We start from the raw sequence: 18,508 nt of genomic DNA, 5'->3' as shown, positions 1-18,508 counted from the left end.
ATACGGTATATTTCATTGCATTTATATCCTGCATTTCTCTCATGATGGCACTCAGGGTGACAGACATAAAGTTCCCAAGCAGTCTCCCGCTTGGACCTAGATCTGGACCTAGATCTCATTAGCTTCATCAAGGTTGCTGAATCACATACCTTCAGACTCTGCCCTGGGAGCTAGATAGGAGAGTCTGATATGTGGGGGTCACACTCACACATCTTACCAGGTAGTCAACACAAGACTTCCTCCATGGCAATTTTTCCTAAACATACACAAATAGGAGGTGTGATTTATCCATGTGTTCTCTTCCCTGTCCCCCTTGCAATGTGCAAAACCACAGAAATGACAGAGGCTATTCCTGCAGGAAGTCATTGCCACATGCTAGTCTACTTGTATGCAATGGGGAGAGGTTGCATCATAGTCAGAGATGACCACACACTCCTGAGGATTTTGAATGCCAAGAGATAAGAATATGCATGAAGGGAATACTGTACCTCCAATCAGAAAAGGAAATTTCTATGGTGTGTTTAAGGCAAGGAAGCAAACTTGCTATTGCATAGAAATGACAGATCTTTGCCAGTCTGGAACATACTGAGCAACTACTACCTAAGAGCGCATCAAAATTTCTTTTTCTCTCTCCCATATTCAATGAGAAGTGCATTTGCACGTCAACCCTGGTCTTCTGCATACTCCTGTATGAAGGCAAGTTTCACTTTTTGGCTTTAAAAGGACTGCAAATTACTTACCCCACACACAAAACCCTACCGCATAATTTGCTACATTTTCAACAACATGCAGCTGATATGGCAGACATTTAGCAAGCGAAGCCTTTCCTGGCATGCAGACCAAACAGAAAAACTTCATTTGTTGGATCTGTGCATGTTAGGCTGGTGTTAAAGAGGCACAGGGGCAGGCCAATAAGAATAAGAATGGTCTCTTCCCACAGCCCTGGACCCTGTGATCATCATCCAAGGTCCTTAGTGTGCCTCCTCCACAAGAGGTCAGGAGGGTGGCAACATGAGAATGGGCCTTTTCTGTGGTGGCTCCCTGCTTGTGGAATGCTCTCCATTGGGAGGGTTGCCTGGGACCTTTGTTGCATATCTTTAGGCACCAGGCAAAAACATTCCTCTTTTCTCAGGCCTTTATCTAATTAAACAATCTATGATCTATTATTGTTTTTGTTACTATGTCATGCATTTTCTTGTTTTTATATGGTAAACCACCCTGTGATCCTTGGATTAAGGACGGTATAGAAATATAACTACTGGCATTCCTGGTTGCTCACAGGTTTATTTGGAAGCCTGACTCCCATTACTTTCCCACCTTCCACACTGAACTGACTGGCAGGGATTAGACCCCCCCTTACCCATAATGCTTTGGAATCTGCTGCTAGACAAGCATCCGGACATCTGCACACTGTGGAGCTGAACTGCACACCTGGATGACTAAGCAACTAGAGAAATGTAAATAGCTAGTATATAAAATAAAAAGCACTAAAAGCACTATAATCAGCTTTCTAACAGCCACTCAGCCACCTGAGGACCTGCCTTCAGGCTATTAGGCAAATATGATTTACAAATGTTTTCTTGTTAAGCTACAAATTCCTAGCGTAAGTGACAAATTGGACAAGAACATTTAAATGCTGAGCAAAACAGCCATGGAGGAGAGGGGACGGCTTTTAGCCCACATTTGGTGGACTACTAACTTCTGCAGATTCACTCTTTTAAGGAACCTAAACCATAAGTGGGCATGCGAGTGCCCTCCAGAAAGTCCTGTGCACTACTAATTAGTTTATTGTGACATGGAACTCTGCATTGCGCTGCCACAGCCTACCATGGTTCTGCTTCTGGGATTCTTTCCAGCCGTTGTACCTGTATTCTGAAGATACATGAATTAGCACGGGGGGGGGGGGGACGGGACGACCACCTGATATGCCCATTAACAGAAAAACACCTCAAGAAAAAAGCACTTTGCATCATAGTTGGGAAACTGTGGAGTTCTCTTACAGCTCTAAAAAGCTAATGTTGAAGCTAATCCCTAATAGGATTTTGTAGCAGGAGTAGAATGGCACCAGCATTAGAATTCTTGTTAGCTTCTGGTCTTGAGTGAGTCGCCTAAGAGAAAGCCTTCCAGCAGCCAGTGCTTGCTTAAAAAAAGGAGAGACATGCTTACAGTTCTCCCACGCACCTTGACAGAGATCCATGGTGGGGTTTTTTAGAGTCATGAGGTCAATGACTCTGGAGCGGCTGGTTTGCTAGAAAGCAACAGTTTGGCACCTGTCTCCAGCCAAAGCTCGCAGAAGAGCAACAGCAGATAATTCCAGTTCCACTGGAAGGTCAACCAGGCAGCTTACCTTTTGGAGAGAAGCTGGTGCCATTGCAGGTGCAGCACAGAGATCTCTGGACACTGTGTTTTTGCCAGCCAGCACCAGTACGGAACACTCAGCGCATGCTCCGATGGTCAGCTGCTTACCGTCATCCACCAGCAAGCTGCTAGGCACCCGTAAAGAGCACAGGAACACTGGCAGCCTGGCAACTTGCACTGCTTTTAATCCAAGGCATCGTTTCTTCTCTTGCCTGCAGAAGAAGCAGACAAAAGTCTCCACTTTGTACTGCCTGGACCAGGCACTGCTTGGATGGGGGGAATGGTTGCTTTCATGCTGCATCCACTGCCCCAAGAGATCATGGTAACAGAGCACACATGTGGCCACTATTCCAGTTGAATCGACAGGCCTAGCCCGAGGAGCTGGTGGGTAAACTGTGAGGAATGGGAAGAATGGCTCCTTCTCGCCAAAGCGGCCTGGAGGGTTGACACTGATGTGAAACTCCTTCCCTGCTCCCAGTTCAGCTCCACAGATGTAGCAAATGGTCATCAAGCCCACTTTGGCCAAACCAGGATGCCGGGCAATGCTGTTGGACTCCCCAGCTGAAAAGACCTGGTGATACCTGCCCAGGAAGCTCTGTACCGAAGTGATGAACTCCTCATTGTGGCAAGCCCGGTACATGGCCCACAGGTCCTGCAGTACACCATAACATTTCCGACAGCTATGGACCTCCCAGTGCTTGTTGAGACCTTTGGCATTTGGAGGGCAAGGAAGGAGGCTGAGGAAGGGGAAGTGCATGGTTGTTTTGGCATTGCCGTTGGTGATCTTGGCAGAGACTGACCGGCCATCCTTGGTGCAATCCTCCCCACAGAGGTAACATGCTTCCTGGAGAAGCTGCATGGGTCCAGGCAGTACCTCCTCTCTTGGAAGAGTCTCCCTCTTAGCCTTGGGGGCTACAGCGTTCAGAGGTACTACATAGAGCCGCTGCAGGACAGGCACGTTGGCCAACTCAAAGCTTTGCCACTGCTGCATGAGGGAAGCGAAGCAGCAAGAACACACTAAGGTGCTACCAGCGGTACTGATTGGTAAAGCCCCCGGAGGAGGGCTGTGCAACCACAGGAAGGGGAAGAAAGGCGCCTTAGAGGCTTTCTCCTGCTTTTGCACGTGAATCCTGTGCTGGGAAGTAGACGTCAAGAGGGAGCCGCAAACGTAGCAAACGACTTTTCCTACCGATGGCAGCTCTGCCCCCCAGAGAGGTCTGGGCGCTAGGAGGGCGCTGCCATTCTCTTTTTGCTCCTCGTCGCTGGTGATATTGATCTCGCTCTCCTCGGAGGAGCAATAACTGGAAAGCTCTCGGCCACTTTCCCCCGGGGGTCGCTGGCCCACCAACCCGTCGCCTCTTCCTGCTGTATTGAAGGCCCCCGGTGCGCTCCCGCCGCTGCCCCCTGGCGCGCCATGAGCAGCTCTCCAAATCGGCGCCTCGGCTCCCCAGAGTCTTGCCCGCCGCTGCCTCTTCCTCCGAGGCTTCTCTGCCGGTGGCAGCCCGTTCCCCGGGCGCAAGGGGGCCGCCGCCATCGCCGCCTCCTCTGGGGGTGGCGGCGGCGGCTGGTTCCACTCGCGGTAACTGGCGCGGCTCCCCATGTGCGCGCTTGGCACCGCGCGCTCTTTGACGCGCCAGTAACCCGGACTGCCTTTGGCGCCGCTGTTCCGGCTGGGGGAACGCAGGTCAGGCTCCGAGAGGTTACCGGCGTCAGAGAGAGAGGAAAGCTCAGAGTCTTCGCCGCCGGCGCCGCAACCTTCTTCCTCGTCGTCGTCGGCCGGCTGGCTCCGGCCGCTGCTGCTACTAGGACGCCGCTCGTCGTCGGCGCCCAGCACGTAGGAGAGGTTCCACTCTTGGGGGCCCCTGCGCAGCCCGCCGGGCCCCCCCGCCGGCCCGTCGCACTGGTAGGGCCGCTTCAGCCAATACATGCGCTTTTCCACCGGCGTGCGCGTCCTCTCGAAGGAGTCCCACTGCTCCGCCAGAAAGCAGCGGCAGACGGCGCACACCACGGCGCAGCCCTCCGGAGTCACCTCCTGCGCCCCGGGCGCCGGCTCCTGGTGCTGCAGGAAAGGGAAAAAAGGCTGGTTGTCGCGGGGGTACTTCACTTGCAGCTTCAGCTCCTTGCCCCGGCTGATCCCGCCGCCGCAGATGAAGCAGCAGAGCGCCGCGTCGGAGGAGGCGGAGGCAGCCGCCGCCAACGCCGCCGGGGACTCGGCACGACAGCAGCTGCCACTCGCCGCTGCTCCTGTACGCTCGTCCCCGGACGCGATCGCGGCCATCAAGCGCTGCTTGCGCGAGATCGGCGCCTCCTTCTCCGGATAATCGCTCATTTTGCCCTCGGGTAGTCCCCGCCCGGGCGGGAGCGGCGGCTGCGGGAGGCTCCCCAGGGCTGATCGCTCATCCTGCAGGCGCCGGGTGGCCGGACACGCTCTGGGAGGGAGACGGGCTGCCGGAGTTGGCTGCGATTAGTTGGTTCCCATCTGCAGACTTGCTGCTGCTGCCGCCGCCGCCACTTTAGGAATGGGTGGGAAGGGACTGGGATCCGGGCTGCTGCTGGCGGAGGGGGGTTGTTTTTTGGCGTGGGGCGCTCCTGCGGGCAAAGGCTGGAGACGGTTGCCAGCCGCGTCCCGCTCCAGAGCTAACTTCGGCCGGGTGGAGGAGCAGCAGCCGCCTCTTGTGCAAAGTTTGGCTGCGAACTCGGCAGCGCCATCTCCCTCCCTCCCTGGAGGTGGGTCTCCTCCGCGCCACCAGCAGCGGCGGCTTCCACAATAAACCAGCCCCCTCGCTTGTCTCTCCCCCACCCCGCGCGCCAAAATCTGCATTGGGGGGAGGAGGGAGGGAGGGCTTCTTCTCCCTCCTTGCTCAGGCTCGCGGCCAACGATCACACAAGGAAAGCCCCGCTTCGGAGGAGCTTCGCGGCCGTCGCCTGCCCAGAGTCACAAGACCTTTCTGAAGCCGAAAGAATATAAAGAGGTTCGTGCGGGTGTAGAAAGATTCTTGTTTGCATTTGGACCTGCAACATTCAAGTTCCAGTTCTTACTAAAGACTTGGAGTGGTTTGTTGGACTGTACAGCTGCTTCAGCCTCTGCTTTTCTCATCTGTCAAACGGGAGCAAAGACTAGTTACCTATTAAGTTCTTTCTATTACACATTAATAATATTTGTGCTCATAATGCTATCATCCCACTTTCAATACCATTTCAGCCTGCAAAATGTTTGGGGTGGTGGCACAGCTTCATATCCAATCAGTGCATCACTTCCTGCTGAATTCCCCAAACTTTTTATACCACAAATGTTCTGGTTTTATAGCCCCCCAATAATGCTGTAACACTGGGGAAACATTGCTGAACAAAGAAGGTGTCCTCCAGATGCGTTTGGACTACAACTCCTATAAGCTCCAGCTGGCATGGCCAGTGAGCAGGAATGATGGGAGCTGTAGTCCCATCTGGAGAGCTCTGCCCAACTGTTAGAGCATTTGCAAATTAAGGGCTCGTTTTTATTTCTACATATTCATTATTCTGTTTTAAAATGAAAAGCAATGGAGGAACATCCAGCCAACACAGACAAAAATCCTGCCACCACGCCCAATCAGATGTTTGGGAACCAAATTTAATTCCCTGCCTCCTCTCTCAGCTGATCCACAAAACTCTGGCCTGTTGGAAAGGGCTTGATGGGCATCAACAAGAAATAGTGGTGATGCAAAGGGAAACTACAGGCAAGATGCAGAACAGCCAGTCTCTCTAAATGGCTCTTGAGACTCTTGACAGGTCACAACCCCTCTCCCTAGGCCACACCCATCACCAGCCCTGCTCCAATGCCCTCATTTGGTGCTCTTGCATAACTGAAATATGTCCTCGAACTGTGATCATGCCTCTTCCTTGCCTTCTCGGGGCACAGAGAGGGGTGTGTGACTGTAGAAACCTCTGACTTTGGCATGGCTGGAATGCAGTCTGCTATACAAAGTAAGAGTCATATGCATTGCTCTACTTGCTTTTGCCTCTGGCCGCACCCACCCCAGCATGTGGCCCCCAGAAGCTTGCCCAGGAGGCAATTCAGCCCTTGGGTTAAAAAAATAAGGCTTCCCATCCCAGTTTTAAAGCAAAGAAAGCAGAGATCCAGGTTTCAGCAATGCCATCACAAACTGTGTCATGGTCATTGACCTCACCTCCACACTAGATGAGTCAACAGCACTTTGTCAAAGTCACTACGTCAAAGGGTGGCATGGCAATTGCACTTAAAGTCAGGGAAATTGCTGCAAACCATGTCATACAATAGGACAAGCAACCTATAGCTTATATCTGGAAACAATGTCATCTGGATTCTCCGTAAAAACTGAGTGAATGGCTGAGATCAGCGCCGGCGGGGGAAAGGCTGATGTGGAAGCACCCCAGCAGCATTTGTCTCTGGAGTAGTTCTTCCTGTGCCAAATAAAAGAATGTAGAGGGTGTCATTTTTTTAAAAAGCCACTAAGCACAATTCTTTCCTGCTCAGAACAGGAGTAATTTCATTTCAGAGCCATCTGCACTATAACTTTCCAAGATGTCAAAAAGTTGCTAGTTTTTCCATCATTCTAGAGCTGTGTAGACTGAAAGGAAAAGGTTATAACAAAGTACGTATAGTGGGGCCATGGGCAATTGCTTTAGGGTTTTAAAAGAAATAGTTTCATGAAGACATGGTTTATCAGTGGCTACTGCCAACCTAGCAGCTCCTGCCAACCTAGCAGTTCAAAAGCATGCCAAAAAGTGCAAGTAGATAAATAGGTACCGCTCTGGCAGTAAGGTATACGGCGTTTCCGTGAACTGTTCTGGTTTTGGTGTTCCATTGCACCAGAAGCGGTTTAGTCATGCTGGCCACATGACCTGGAAAAACTGTCTGCGGACCAACGCCGGCTCCCTCAGCCTGTAAAGCGAGATGAGCACTGCAACCCCAGAGTGAGTCGTCTGCAACTGGACTTAACTGTCAGGGGTCCTTTACCTTTTTTGCGTGGCGAATTCCCGCCCCCCACCAGAGTAAATAAAGACACGAAACACCATAATTTAAGGTTAATTGGGCGAATTAAGCCACAACTTTATTGAATTCAGGAATGAGAGGCATTGGCTTAGGCATTGGTCCTAACGACTATCCGGCTCCAGCCCGTTTGCTGGAGACACGGGGAAGGGTTAACCTTATAACGGGGGAGTCTCCTGCCGAGGCACGTCGACTAGGAGCTCCCCCGGGTCACCGCTCTGGGCGTGCCTTTGGCCCTCACCTCCATAGGCTTCGGACAGGGCCACGCCCCCGGAGTCCTTTAACGGGCCACCCTTCGGTCGCTGGGGGGAGGTGATGGCGTTCCTCCCCCCCCACATCCTCTTAACCCCTTCTTACCAATGCCTACCGCCAATGCCGAGAAGTTGTGACGAGTTGCTACGAGGTAGGCGAAAAACCAAAAGGCCAGAAAATCGCCAGTTGGGAAAAATTCCTACCATGCCCCTTGCGGCGACAGACCGAAGTCCATAGCAAAGTCAAAGACCTACCTAAGCCTAGTTAAAGGGAGGGACGGTGGGAAAACGTGGGGGCGAGCCGGCGAAAGAGGGTGAGCCCCTTCCGCGCCGGCCCTAAATAGGGCAGGCCACGCCCCCCAGCCAGCCAGCTGATTGGCTGGCTGGGGGGGGGCAGACCCAACTGGGATTCCCCTGTTCTCGCGGGGGCTGGGACCAGCCCCCATTCACGTGGGGTGGGCGTGAAGCCCACAACCCCACCTCCTGGGCAGGCCGGAAGTGGCTTTGCGTGGCGAATTCCCGCCCCCCACCAGAGTAAATAAAGACACGAGACACCATAATTTAAAGTTGATTGGGCGAATTAGGCCACAACTTTATTGAATTCAGGAATGAGAGGCATTGGCTTAGGCATTGGTCCTAACGACTATCCAGCTCCAGCCCGTTTGCTGGAGACACGGGGAAGGGTTAACCTTATAACGGGGGAGTCTCCTGCCGAGGCACGTCGACTAGGAGCTCCCCCGGGTCACCGCTCTGGGCGTGCCTTTGGCCCTCACCTCCATAGGCTTCGGACAGGGCAAGGCCCCGGAGTCCTTTAACGGACCACCCTTCGGTCGCTGGGGGGAGGTGATGGCGTTCCTCCCCCCCCACATCCTCTTAACTTTGAAGGGCAACTGGCTGGTCGCTATTAGACACAGAATGCAGAACTAGATGGGCCATGGCCTGACCCAGCAAAACAGTTATTACTCTCCTGTGTTTACACTTTGGAAAACTTTAAGCAACTTTTACTTTCACATCTTTTAAAACTGATCACATTTCCTTCACAACTAGCTCTCTTCTGCCTTAGCAAAGCCTCATTTTGGCACCAGTAAGGTGGCCTTGGGGCTTGTCCACATTTTTGCTTGCCCCTTCACTTACTTCTCAGAAAACTCACTCTTTACCATTAAATTGGAGGAAATGTCAATTGAGTTTTCTGTGGATTGATGTCTGCTCTGATTCAGTGGTAAAGAAGGGGTTTTCCTAGGGAAAGCAGCAGAGCAAACAGAAAACTACTTGGACCCATGCCCTGAAAGCAAGGGGCAAGCAGAAAACCACTTGGACCCATGCTTTCTAGGCTTGGGACAAGCAAAGTATGGACAAGCCCTAAAAGGAGGAGTTGCATCATTAAAAAAAGAGATTTGCAGAAAATTTGCATGTCCTAATTTATAAGTATAGCTGAAGATTTAGAAACAATGACTACCATTTAAATAGGAATACAATAAGTCTCATCATTGTAGGGAAGACTGGGGCCAGACGACCTGTGTGCCTTCTGTCCAGGGTTGATAGGCAAATTCAGGGCCCACCTGTTCTCCCTTCATAGGGTTCTTCATTTTTAAATCAGACTTGAACCTGGCAGTCTTTCAAATAGAGGGCTGTATTCTGACAACCCTTGAAATAGGGAACTATCCTCTGCAAAATACAAAACATGGTCACCCTACACACCAGAATTCTCTCTGCACTACTTGTACCAATGCTCAAGAAAGAGATGCAGGGTGATATAATGGATAAGAGTGTCAGAGCAAAATTCAAACGACTGCTTCATAGCTCATGGGGCAACCATATGTCAGTAACTCTTGGGCTGCATACTCATGACCTTTTATTCTAGAATCAATGGCTCCTGAGCACCTTTTTTATGCAGTTCACACACAATATAGACCTGTTGCATAATCCCACCCTGAAAAGCACTTATTGAGAAGCTGATTTCAATCCAAAAATAAAAGCTCAAGGCAGATGGATTCTACAGTGTGTCCATTTGAAAACAAGTAGGTTGTCCCAGCAAAGGATGGGACCAATGATGTTGTGGGTGGACATATACCAAGATCACAGTTACCATTTCCTTCTTCATTCACATGGAACATGCATAGGGCAGATAAGGCTTGGATAACCTAATCAAGGGGAGGGTTTTCAGATATGCACAATTCAACCACACTCACTCTTGTGGATTGCAGGATCTAGAAACAATACACAGAAGATTGAAAAGCAGCATTTTGAACTTAAGAATAGCCCCACTGGATCAGGTCAGTGGCCCATCTAGTCCAGTTTTCTCACAATGACTAACCAGATGCCCATGGGAAGTCTGCAAGCAGGAGATAAGCACAACAGCACTCTCCCCTCCTGTAGTTTCCTGCAATTGGTATTCTGACCATGGAGGTAGAACACAGCCATTGTGGTTGGTAGCCATGATAGCCTTGAGTAAAAGCATGAACAATTCCATTTTGAGAAATTCTAAAATTTTGTGTTACAAATGCATTAATGTGCATGTAGCCATAATCATCCTGAACAGGTACTTCTGAGGCTAAAATGTGGGACAGGGGACCCTGTACACCTCCATGAAGTTTTTAGAGGAAGAACAGGATCAAAACAACCACGTAAAATGGGAGATGGTGAAAGAGAAGCTATGGCCTTCTGTACCTACTGTGCCAGACCTTCACCAAAAGAAGACTAATCTGGCTGTTTGAGGACCAGGGGTCCAGCATATCCACTAGTCATCTGGGAGAAAATGGCAATTAGCCACAGGTGGTACAAAACTGTCCTGGATTGTTAAGTCTACAGCTAATTGTGAAATTTGAAAGGTTAGACTAAAATCACTTCAAAGAAAGCCTAGACCTGGAAGTCCTAAACTTTAAGAAAGGCTGTCCATCTGGTCCAGCACCCTGTTCTCACAATGACCAACCATACGCCTATGGGAAGCCTTCAGGTATGGAGACTGACCTTACAGACAAGCTACATATTCTTCTTAGAATATCATCAGTTCCAAATTTGAGCTAATTCAGAACATACTGGGTAGATACTATCTGGACCTGGTGATTTGTTCATTTTTAATTTGTCAGTTAGGCCTAGAAATTTGTCACTTGTTACTGCTGCTTGCTTCAGTTCCACGAACTCCCTTCCTGAGAAAATTAGTTCAGGTACAGGAATCTGCTCTGCAATTTGTAGTGAATACAACTGTCCACTTACAGTACATATATGTTGAACTGGACAGCAACACATCACACACCAGGTCCTGGACACCATTTAAGTCCAGGGTTGCCTCCCCTCTGGCCAGTTTAATGATCAACTGTTCTAGGAGATCGTCATTTAAACTACTGTATCTACATATTTTATCTCTCATGACTAGAACATGGATTTACCCAGTCCATGTGACAGTTGCTGATGTCACCTATTGCTACAGCATTTATTCATTTGGATGTCTTCCCATTACCATGGGAATTTTGGTCATTGGGGGGAACAGTACACCACCAATTGTAAGTTAGACTTTGTGCCTAGTATTGCCACCCAGTCAGTGGAGGCTGGTCCTTTAGGGGAAATGGAGCACTGCCCCCACTCATCTCAGCCTGCCCTCAAATAGCCCCCGCCTGCCCTGCCTGCCTTTTTACTTAAAACCAGTCCAGGGGGCACCAACAACTAGTGCCCACAGTGATTAAGTCTGCCTCTTTGGCAGATGGAGGTTTCAAACTAACTTTCCCCCAGTAAACTTCCCTTAGTAAAAACAAACAAACAAACAAACAAACAAACAGAGCCTCAGAAAATAGAACAGGGATTTTTCCTTGTGGCATTCACTTTTGAGCTCAGTTTCAGAGAAACGAATCAAAAGAAAAATGAACAATGCTCCCATAGATTGCCATGGAACCCCATGAACTCCATTACTACCAAGACATACAATGTCATCTTATACTAAGGCAGATCACTGGTCAGCCGCACCAAACATTGTGCACTGTCATTGAGTGACAGCTGTTCTCCAGGCCTCAGGTAAGTCTTTGGGTTCATCCAGGCTTCCTTTTGTGCCACGTTTCTAGACAAAGGTCTGGGCTTTAAAGCTCCATGTCCAAGCACAGTTTTTGTTTTTCTTTGTTTTTTTGTCTTCAGGAAAACCTGTATTTTACCACTGAATTGGAGCAAACAGCAACCAGGTTTTCCATGGATTGCCATTTGCTCCAATTCGGTGGTAAAACATGGGTTTCCCCAGAGAAAGCACAGGGACAAATAAAAAGCAGCTTGGACAGAGAGCTTTAAAACATGAACCTGTGCCTGGAAAGCTCAGTGCAAAACAAAGTCTGGATGAGCCCTTTCCCACCCTTGCTACCTGTTTCCTTAAAAAAAAAAAAAACAATAGTTAGGACTGAACTTTCAGAATGCAAATTGTGTGCCTGTGGCTCCTCACCAGTACTCCATGGAAGAGGTACATGGCCAAGGCAACTGAAGATGAGAAGCACAAGAGCAAAGCAAAAGATCCCCAGGAGACCCCAGGAATAGCCTGTCATTCATTAGTAGAGTGCAAGAACAACTGGGCCAGAGGAGTCCTCAGTTGCAGTAAACTCCAAATGGGTGATTGACTGACTACTTTCCCACACAGGCAGCATCCGCCCATGTCTTAACTAGTTGGCCTCCCTGATGCAGCCTTTGCTCCTCTAACAACAGCTGCATTGCATTTTGCACATGGGGAAAATGTCATCGCTCATGGTGCTGAAAGCGTGATGTTCCCCATAACAACTGGCTGCAAAATCAAACAGATTGTATGACATCAGCTCAGAAAACACTCAGGAGAAGAGAGTCTACTGCTCCTCCTGGGATAAATTTCAGCTTTCTTCGCAGGTGGCCCTGGTATTCAAGGGTGGGTTGGGAACAGAGAAGGGCACAGGAACAAATGTTTAGCTGAAAACAGAGATTGGCAAAGGGAAGGAAGAGGTCTTTAAAAAAAACACTGTTACATTGGGGGGGGGTGTCAGATTTTAATTTACAGCAGGGATGGGAAACCCATGGCTCTCCAGATGTTGTTGGATCAGAAAGCATGGACAATGCTCAGGGAATATAGGAATTGTAGTCCAACAACATCTGAATGGCTGCAGGTTCCCCACATCTGTTCTGAAGGTATCCAAAGGTAACCAAAAGCAATGGAAGGTTTGCAATGTGATCTAAGGGCAGCTTATATAGTTTTTGTCCCTTTAAGTAAGGTCTAGTTGTTATAAGCAGATCATGGCAGGATTTAGGACGACCTCAATATTGTGTTCTCTGATCTGAATGCCCCAATGCCAGATATACAAGGGATGAGTGTAATTTCTTGTGAAAAATGAAAAGCATTCTGTATTCTCTCTGATGCCCTTTGTCTCTATTTTTATTAATACACATGTCACATTACTTCACCTTGGAAATAAAAAAAAGGTTCTAGGACCAAATAAACTTTGTTGAACCCTGGCTCAAAATGCCCGTATTATAGAGATACTTGGAGTATAAGTATTTCTGAGCATGTATCTCTAGCCAAGGAACTACACTGATTCCTGGTATTTTCCAATGGAGCTCTAAATGGTCTGGGGTCAGGGTAGCCTAAAGAATCACCTTCTTCTATACAAACATGGCTATTTGCAAATTAGACAGGTGGCAACTGGACACGGTCTTTTTATTATTATTTTGCAGTGCTGCATCTGCAAAACACCCTTCTTATAGAGATGTACCTGGCACCTCTGCTGTTCAACTTTAAAATCTGGTTACTTCCTTCTGCCTTCCCGTATTGATATTTTCTAATTGGTTTTAATGCTTTTTATTGCTTTGGCCTCATTGTTGTTGATTTTATTGTTGTTCTGATGGTTTTTATGGATGCTACACTTTTGATGTAAGCCACCTAATACAAGTAATTGGAAAGCTGGGATATAAATTCATTAATTCAATAAATGAAACAAACAAGCAAAAACCAGTCTCCAGCCCCATTATTTCAGTAGGGATGGGGAGCGAGTTTTTTGTTATTTTAAAAAAACCACAGACACATACACAGTTTGGCTGGTTTTCAAGTGCTGCAGCTTTGCTTGGAAAGATAAGGCTTTGGAAAGTGGGGTCAGGGGACAGAGCTGGTGATTAACTGCACAGTCTCTGAATGTCAGGTTTGTTTTCCCATGACTGTCCCAAGACTGGAAGTCAGTTGAATGTTGTGCCCGTTTCAGCCAAGTACTGCAGAGCACTCCTTTGCTCCGCTAATTCACTTGGGTGATTTCATTAGCTAAATGCCTTTCACTTCTGTCAAGTCCCAGGCAGGGCTCCACTGCTCTTCTGTTTCTGTCCTTGCCTTTAAGAATAAAAGCAACTAGAAATGGAGAGGCAATGCCACAGACTGACCACCAGGGTGCTCCAAGGCATCTTTAATTCAATTTGTCACTATTTTTTATTATTAAGGAGGCCATCTAACCTGGCTCAAAAACACAGTTGGAAGTCCAATATTTAAAGTTACTGTATAAGTAAAAACAAACAAACAACATTACAGTCTATGGTTATAATATTACTTATATTTTAAACAAACCCTGAAGTGATATATCCTAAATACTGGCCAAAATTAGCTGTAACTTTTCAATTAATCAGCTAACTGGAAACTATGCATGGCATGCCAGAGAGCAACAGCAAAAGGGACCTGGGGATCTCCCCTACAGAGATATGGAATACCTCTGCTTATTTAAGAAACAGTGTCTATATAAATTGAACCTTCATTGTTTTCTGCATATGAGTTACCATTGGTCCTTATTCATGAGAATGCAACCCCAGCAAGACAAAATCTGGGTTGTGCACAAACTGAACAAGGGAGAGAGTTGACGGGGTGGCAGGAGAGGGAGGGAGGGAGGGAGGGAGGTAACTCCCAGGAATCTGATACACAAAGCCCACATATCATGTTCACAGGGAGTTCAGCCAGAATGGCTGTGTCCAGAAGTAAGGATGAGAGGCACAGAAAGGACATCTTTCGTTAGTCCAAAAAGTCATGCCGAGGTTGCCCCTTAATATTTATAAGGGAAGAAAGCTGAGATCCGACGGAGGTGAAAAATAGCGGCAAACAGGTGCTGCCATTTGCTGGCCTGTCAGCTTGCCAGAGAAGGACACGCTGTTAATAAACAAAAACAAGCACAGGTGGTTTGGTTTGCAAATCAAAGGTGGTTGCTTTGCTCCTCCTTCAAATGGTTTCCTATTTTTTATGCCCACAGCAGCGAGAATACACATTCCCCTGGACACAGTCAGAGTCTAATTTTATCACAAGCAAAGCTGTAGGCAAGCTTGCTAGGTACATCTCCCAAAGAGCAGTCTGTTTCCAAGCTGACATAGAGCCTCTTGGATTGCAGGGGTGGTAAACGTGTCTGCTTGAGATCATGGAGCACTGCAGCCAGGCAGGATAACAGTGACTCTGCTAGATGGACCATTAATCTCCTAATGGCAGAACCCCAAGTATTTGGGAGAGCTCAGTGCATAGCTCAGTGGTAGAGCACATGCTATGAATGAGGAAGGTCCAAGGCTGGGTCTCTGGTTAAAAGATCTTAGCAGGGCCAGGAAAGGCCTTTCTCTGGGACCTTGGAGAGTTGCTTACAAAGTAATCAGTACTCCACTAGATAGAACAATGGTCAGACTCTGCCCAAAGCAGCTCGTATCATTTTTGTGTTACACAAAAAAGAAAGGCTGCGGCTTGAAAGTGTTATTTTAGACTATGTCAACAGCAGCATTCTTCTCCCCCTTCACACAAGCTAACCAGAAACACTCAGCAAAGATGGGTCAGGGTATGCACAAAACCCACTGGATAAATTTATTCCATTGTTTTTGCTGAGCATGAGCAATTAAGTTTCACGGGGAACTCGGCTGTCAGTTCAAATTTCAGTAATTTCTAGTTGCAGATCAATCAACTCGGTTATTTCTAATCTTTATGTCAAATTAAAGCTCTGCATGTGTTCACTCACAAATCGTTTCACTACATTATGAATTTTGCAGTTTTGATGAATTATGAGCAGTCATTCTTGTCCGTGTCTGTTTACATGATTTTGGCACTGAAAGGCTGATATAAAAACATAGGAAGTGCCCTGCTGGAGCAGGCCAAAGGCCCGTCTAGTTCAGGACAGTTTTCACAGTGGCCAAATAGATGCCCTGGGACATCTGCTAGCAGAACCTGAGCACAACAGCACTCTCCACACTTGTGATTTCCAGTAACTGGCATTCAGGAATATACTGCAACTGTGGAGGTAGAACACAGCCATCTTGGCTAGTAGCCATTGCTAACCTAATCCCCAATTAACTTGTCTAATCCTCTTTTAAAGCCATCCAATTTGGCATCTCATTCACCTTGTGGGAATGAAGTCCATAGTTTATACACGGCATGAAGAAGTACTTTCTTTTGTCTGTCTTGATTCTCCCACCCGCTTTTCTGAACCTTTTCTAGCTCTCTAACAGATCTGCATAATGCGTTAACGTCTTCATCAAGCTATCCACCATCTTTTCCCTGCTCAGTCACCACCAGTTCACTTTGCTATCATGTAAGTATGCTGTCATGTAAGTATGATTGTATTCATATCATAAATTAAATGAATGCATGGACAGATTTCAGAATGGCCACTGAAAGGTTTCAGTTCAGGATTTAGAAGGGACTGTAAAGTGATATTCAACCCCCATTCCAGGTTTTTGGGTGCATTTCAACAGTAATTCTAGATGAAAATTCACCTGGACTAAAGAGTTCATCTCTGGACACTAGAATTCAAGGATGGTGTGTTTTGATGCTAAATTGCCTTTTTAAAATCTCCAGGGGAAAACCTTGTATGGAAGAACATGCTGGGGAAGACACTGCCGGTTCAAAAAACAACAACTGAGCGATGGTTCAAAACTAGTTTACATTTGTTATGGTGGTGCTATCATGCAAGGAGAACCCACAGCTTCAACATTGGAGTATCTTTTTTGAAAGCCCCTGCTATGCTCTCCTTTTTGATTATGCTAAAAAAAGTACCTGTCCAGTTGCATCCCAGACAGCTGGCGTGATACTGCAGTGCTCCCTTGTGCCATCACTGGTGCCAGGATGCTGCCGTGAGCACTGTTGTCAGCATCCAGGCTCTGAGAGGGATGTTGCTGAGCACAGATTGTCAGAGTCTCTTTGCTCCGCAAAGCACTTTTGTGGCGACTGCATCAAAAAATGCTACCCTCTCATCATCTAGAGGACAAATCTCCTCTGGAAGGCAACACATCAAAATAAAGTATCTACCTGAGGGAAGGGCAGTTTGGGGGAGGCTAAGAACTGGAGTCACTTCACCTTTCAGTCTTTTGGCCTCCCAAGTTATCATAGAAGCTTTCTTTGTGTGGTATTCATTCTTTTCAAACTGGATCAGCCTTCTAGAACTACTTCTACAGACTGGATATGTGGTGACAGTGGAGCAGAAAACTGATTTTGTCACATTGATCCTAACTAAGTGAACCATTTGTTACTTGCTGGCTAATTGTAGCCTGAAAAGCAGCAGAAAAATATTGAATGAATTATTTTGGAAACACTGATTGCAGTCTCCATTATTATTACTGTTGTTGTTGTTGTTGTTGTTGTTGTTGTTGTTGTTGTTGTTGTTGTTGTTACTATTATTATTTTAAAAAACAGCTGGTTTTCTTTCAGTAGGTTGAAATAGGGTGAAATAGCAGAAAGTATAAAGATGTAAAACACTTGTTTCCTCAAATGCTTCCAAGAGCATACACCTTGAATTGCAGAGCCACCAGGAGCTAATAGCACCAGCAAATGCAGATACTCTCAGAGGAAGTACTGGTGAAGGGCTCAAAATGAGCCCGTCTAGATAAAAAGCCTACAAGGGGGAGATGTTTGCCCTCTTCTATAAAAAACAGTCCAAAGGTCAGCATGCAGCTGTGACTCAGAGAGTGGCATCCCGCCTGCAAAGGCTGAAGCCAGCCAAGTGCCTCCGTATGGTGTGAGGTTTTTAAAGCATTCTCTTTTCATCTCCACTGTGCCAAGTTCATATGCCAAAGTGCTCTGTCAACGCAGAAGAATGACTGCGATGCTTTCAAAAACAAAAAAACTATCCAAATTCTCCCAAACTGTAATTGAAAAACGAAGAAGTTTAGAAAACTATGAGCAGTTCCGTTAAGGCAAAGCAGCTTTTAATTCCAAGGACATGGATGTGAACACTGTTGTCAGAAAGCCTTTGCCAGCATGCTTGTGCACTACACGGTCATAAGCAGCAAGTGCCAATCCCTGGTACAAGAATCTTCACACAGAAGCTACAATCACATGGATAAATAGGCAGGCAGTGTTAAGTACCGGTAATTAATCAAGGGTTGCTTTTTTTAAAAAGGGATCATTCAATTTACCTTGAATGGCCACTAGACATGATGGCTATTTTCATACTATCAGAGGCAGTATGCTTCTGGATGCCAGTTGCAGGAATCACAAGTGGTGAGAGGGCAGTTGCACTGAGGTTCTGCTTGCCACTGTGAGGACAGAGTGCTGGATGATGGGCCTTTGGCCTGATCCAGCAGGCTCTTCTTATGTTCTTACTATACCTTGCGCTGCACAGTTCTGATACTTTTTATGCAAAAATGTAGGCTCATCCTTTTCCCCACAAGGAGTATTTTTGTCCCACAATGAAGGTTTTACTAAGCTATCAAGAATTCTTTCTTGATCTGAATAGAAGTAGCCTGACCTTGAGTGGTGCACAGAGGCATTCTGAAAAGTGATGGAGTGAGCCCTCATTTCCACATAAGTCTAACCATGTGTAGGGCCAGCCCAGCAATCAAGGCAAACTGGGTAACTGCCTGGAGCGCCAAAATGTAAGGGCTGCAAGCCTCAGCTGTGTAAATGTCTTGGAGAGAAAAAGCCACTGCCTGAACTTTTAAAGGAGGTACAAATGAACCATCTACT

The 18,508-nt window shown here is 47.4% G+C and overlaps 1 protein-coding gene across 3 annotated transcripts in view; it reads right to left on the bottom strand.

The window, feature by feature from the left end:
• The window catches only part of GSE1 (Gse1 coiled-coil protein), a 444,053-nt gene that overhangs the window by 385,183 nt on the left and 40,362 nt on the right, over window positions 1-18,508 (bottom strand). For 2 of the 3 annotated variants that reach the window (XM_053400050.1, XM_053400052.1), the window contains exon 1: window positions 2,348-5,480. The exons of the other annotated variant lie outside the window; for it this stretch is intronic. In XM_053400050.1, the coding sequence (XP_053256025.1) occupies window positions 2,348-4,687 (2,340 nt within the window). In that variant the 5' untranslated portion in view covers window positions 4,688-5,480. Of the gene's footprint in view, window positions 1-2,347; window positions 5,481-18,508 lie in introns of those variants that run through there. 3 annotated transcript variants of the gene reach the window in all.

The sequence above is a fragment of the Podarcis raffonei genome, chromosome 8 (assembly GCF_027172205.1).
Source record: "Podarcis raffonei isolate rPodRaf1 chromosome 8, rPodRaf1.pri, whole genome shotgun sequence".
Lineage (NCBI taxonomy): Eukaryota > Metazoa > Chordata > Lepidosauria > Squamata > Lacertidae > Podarcis > Podarcis raffonei.
This window is presented reverse-complemented; position numbering and strand designations above follow the sequence as displayed.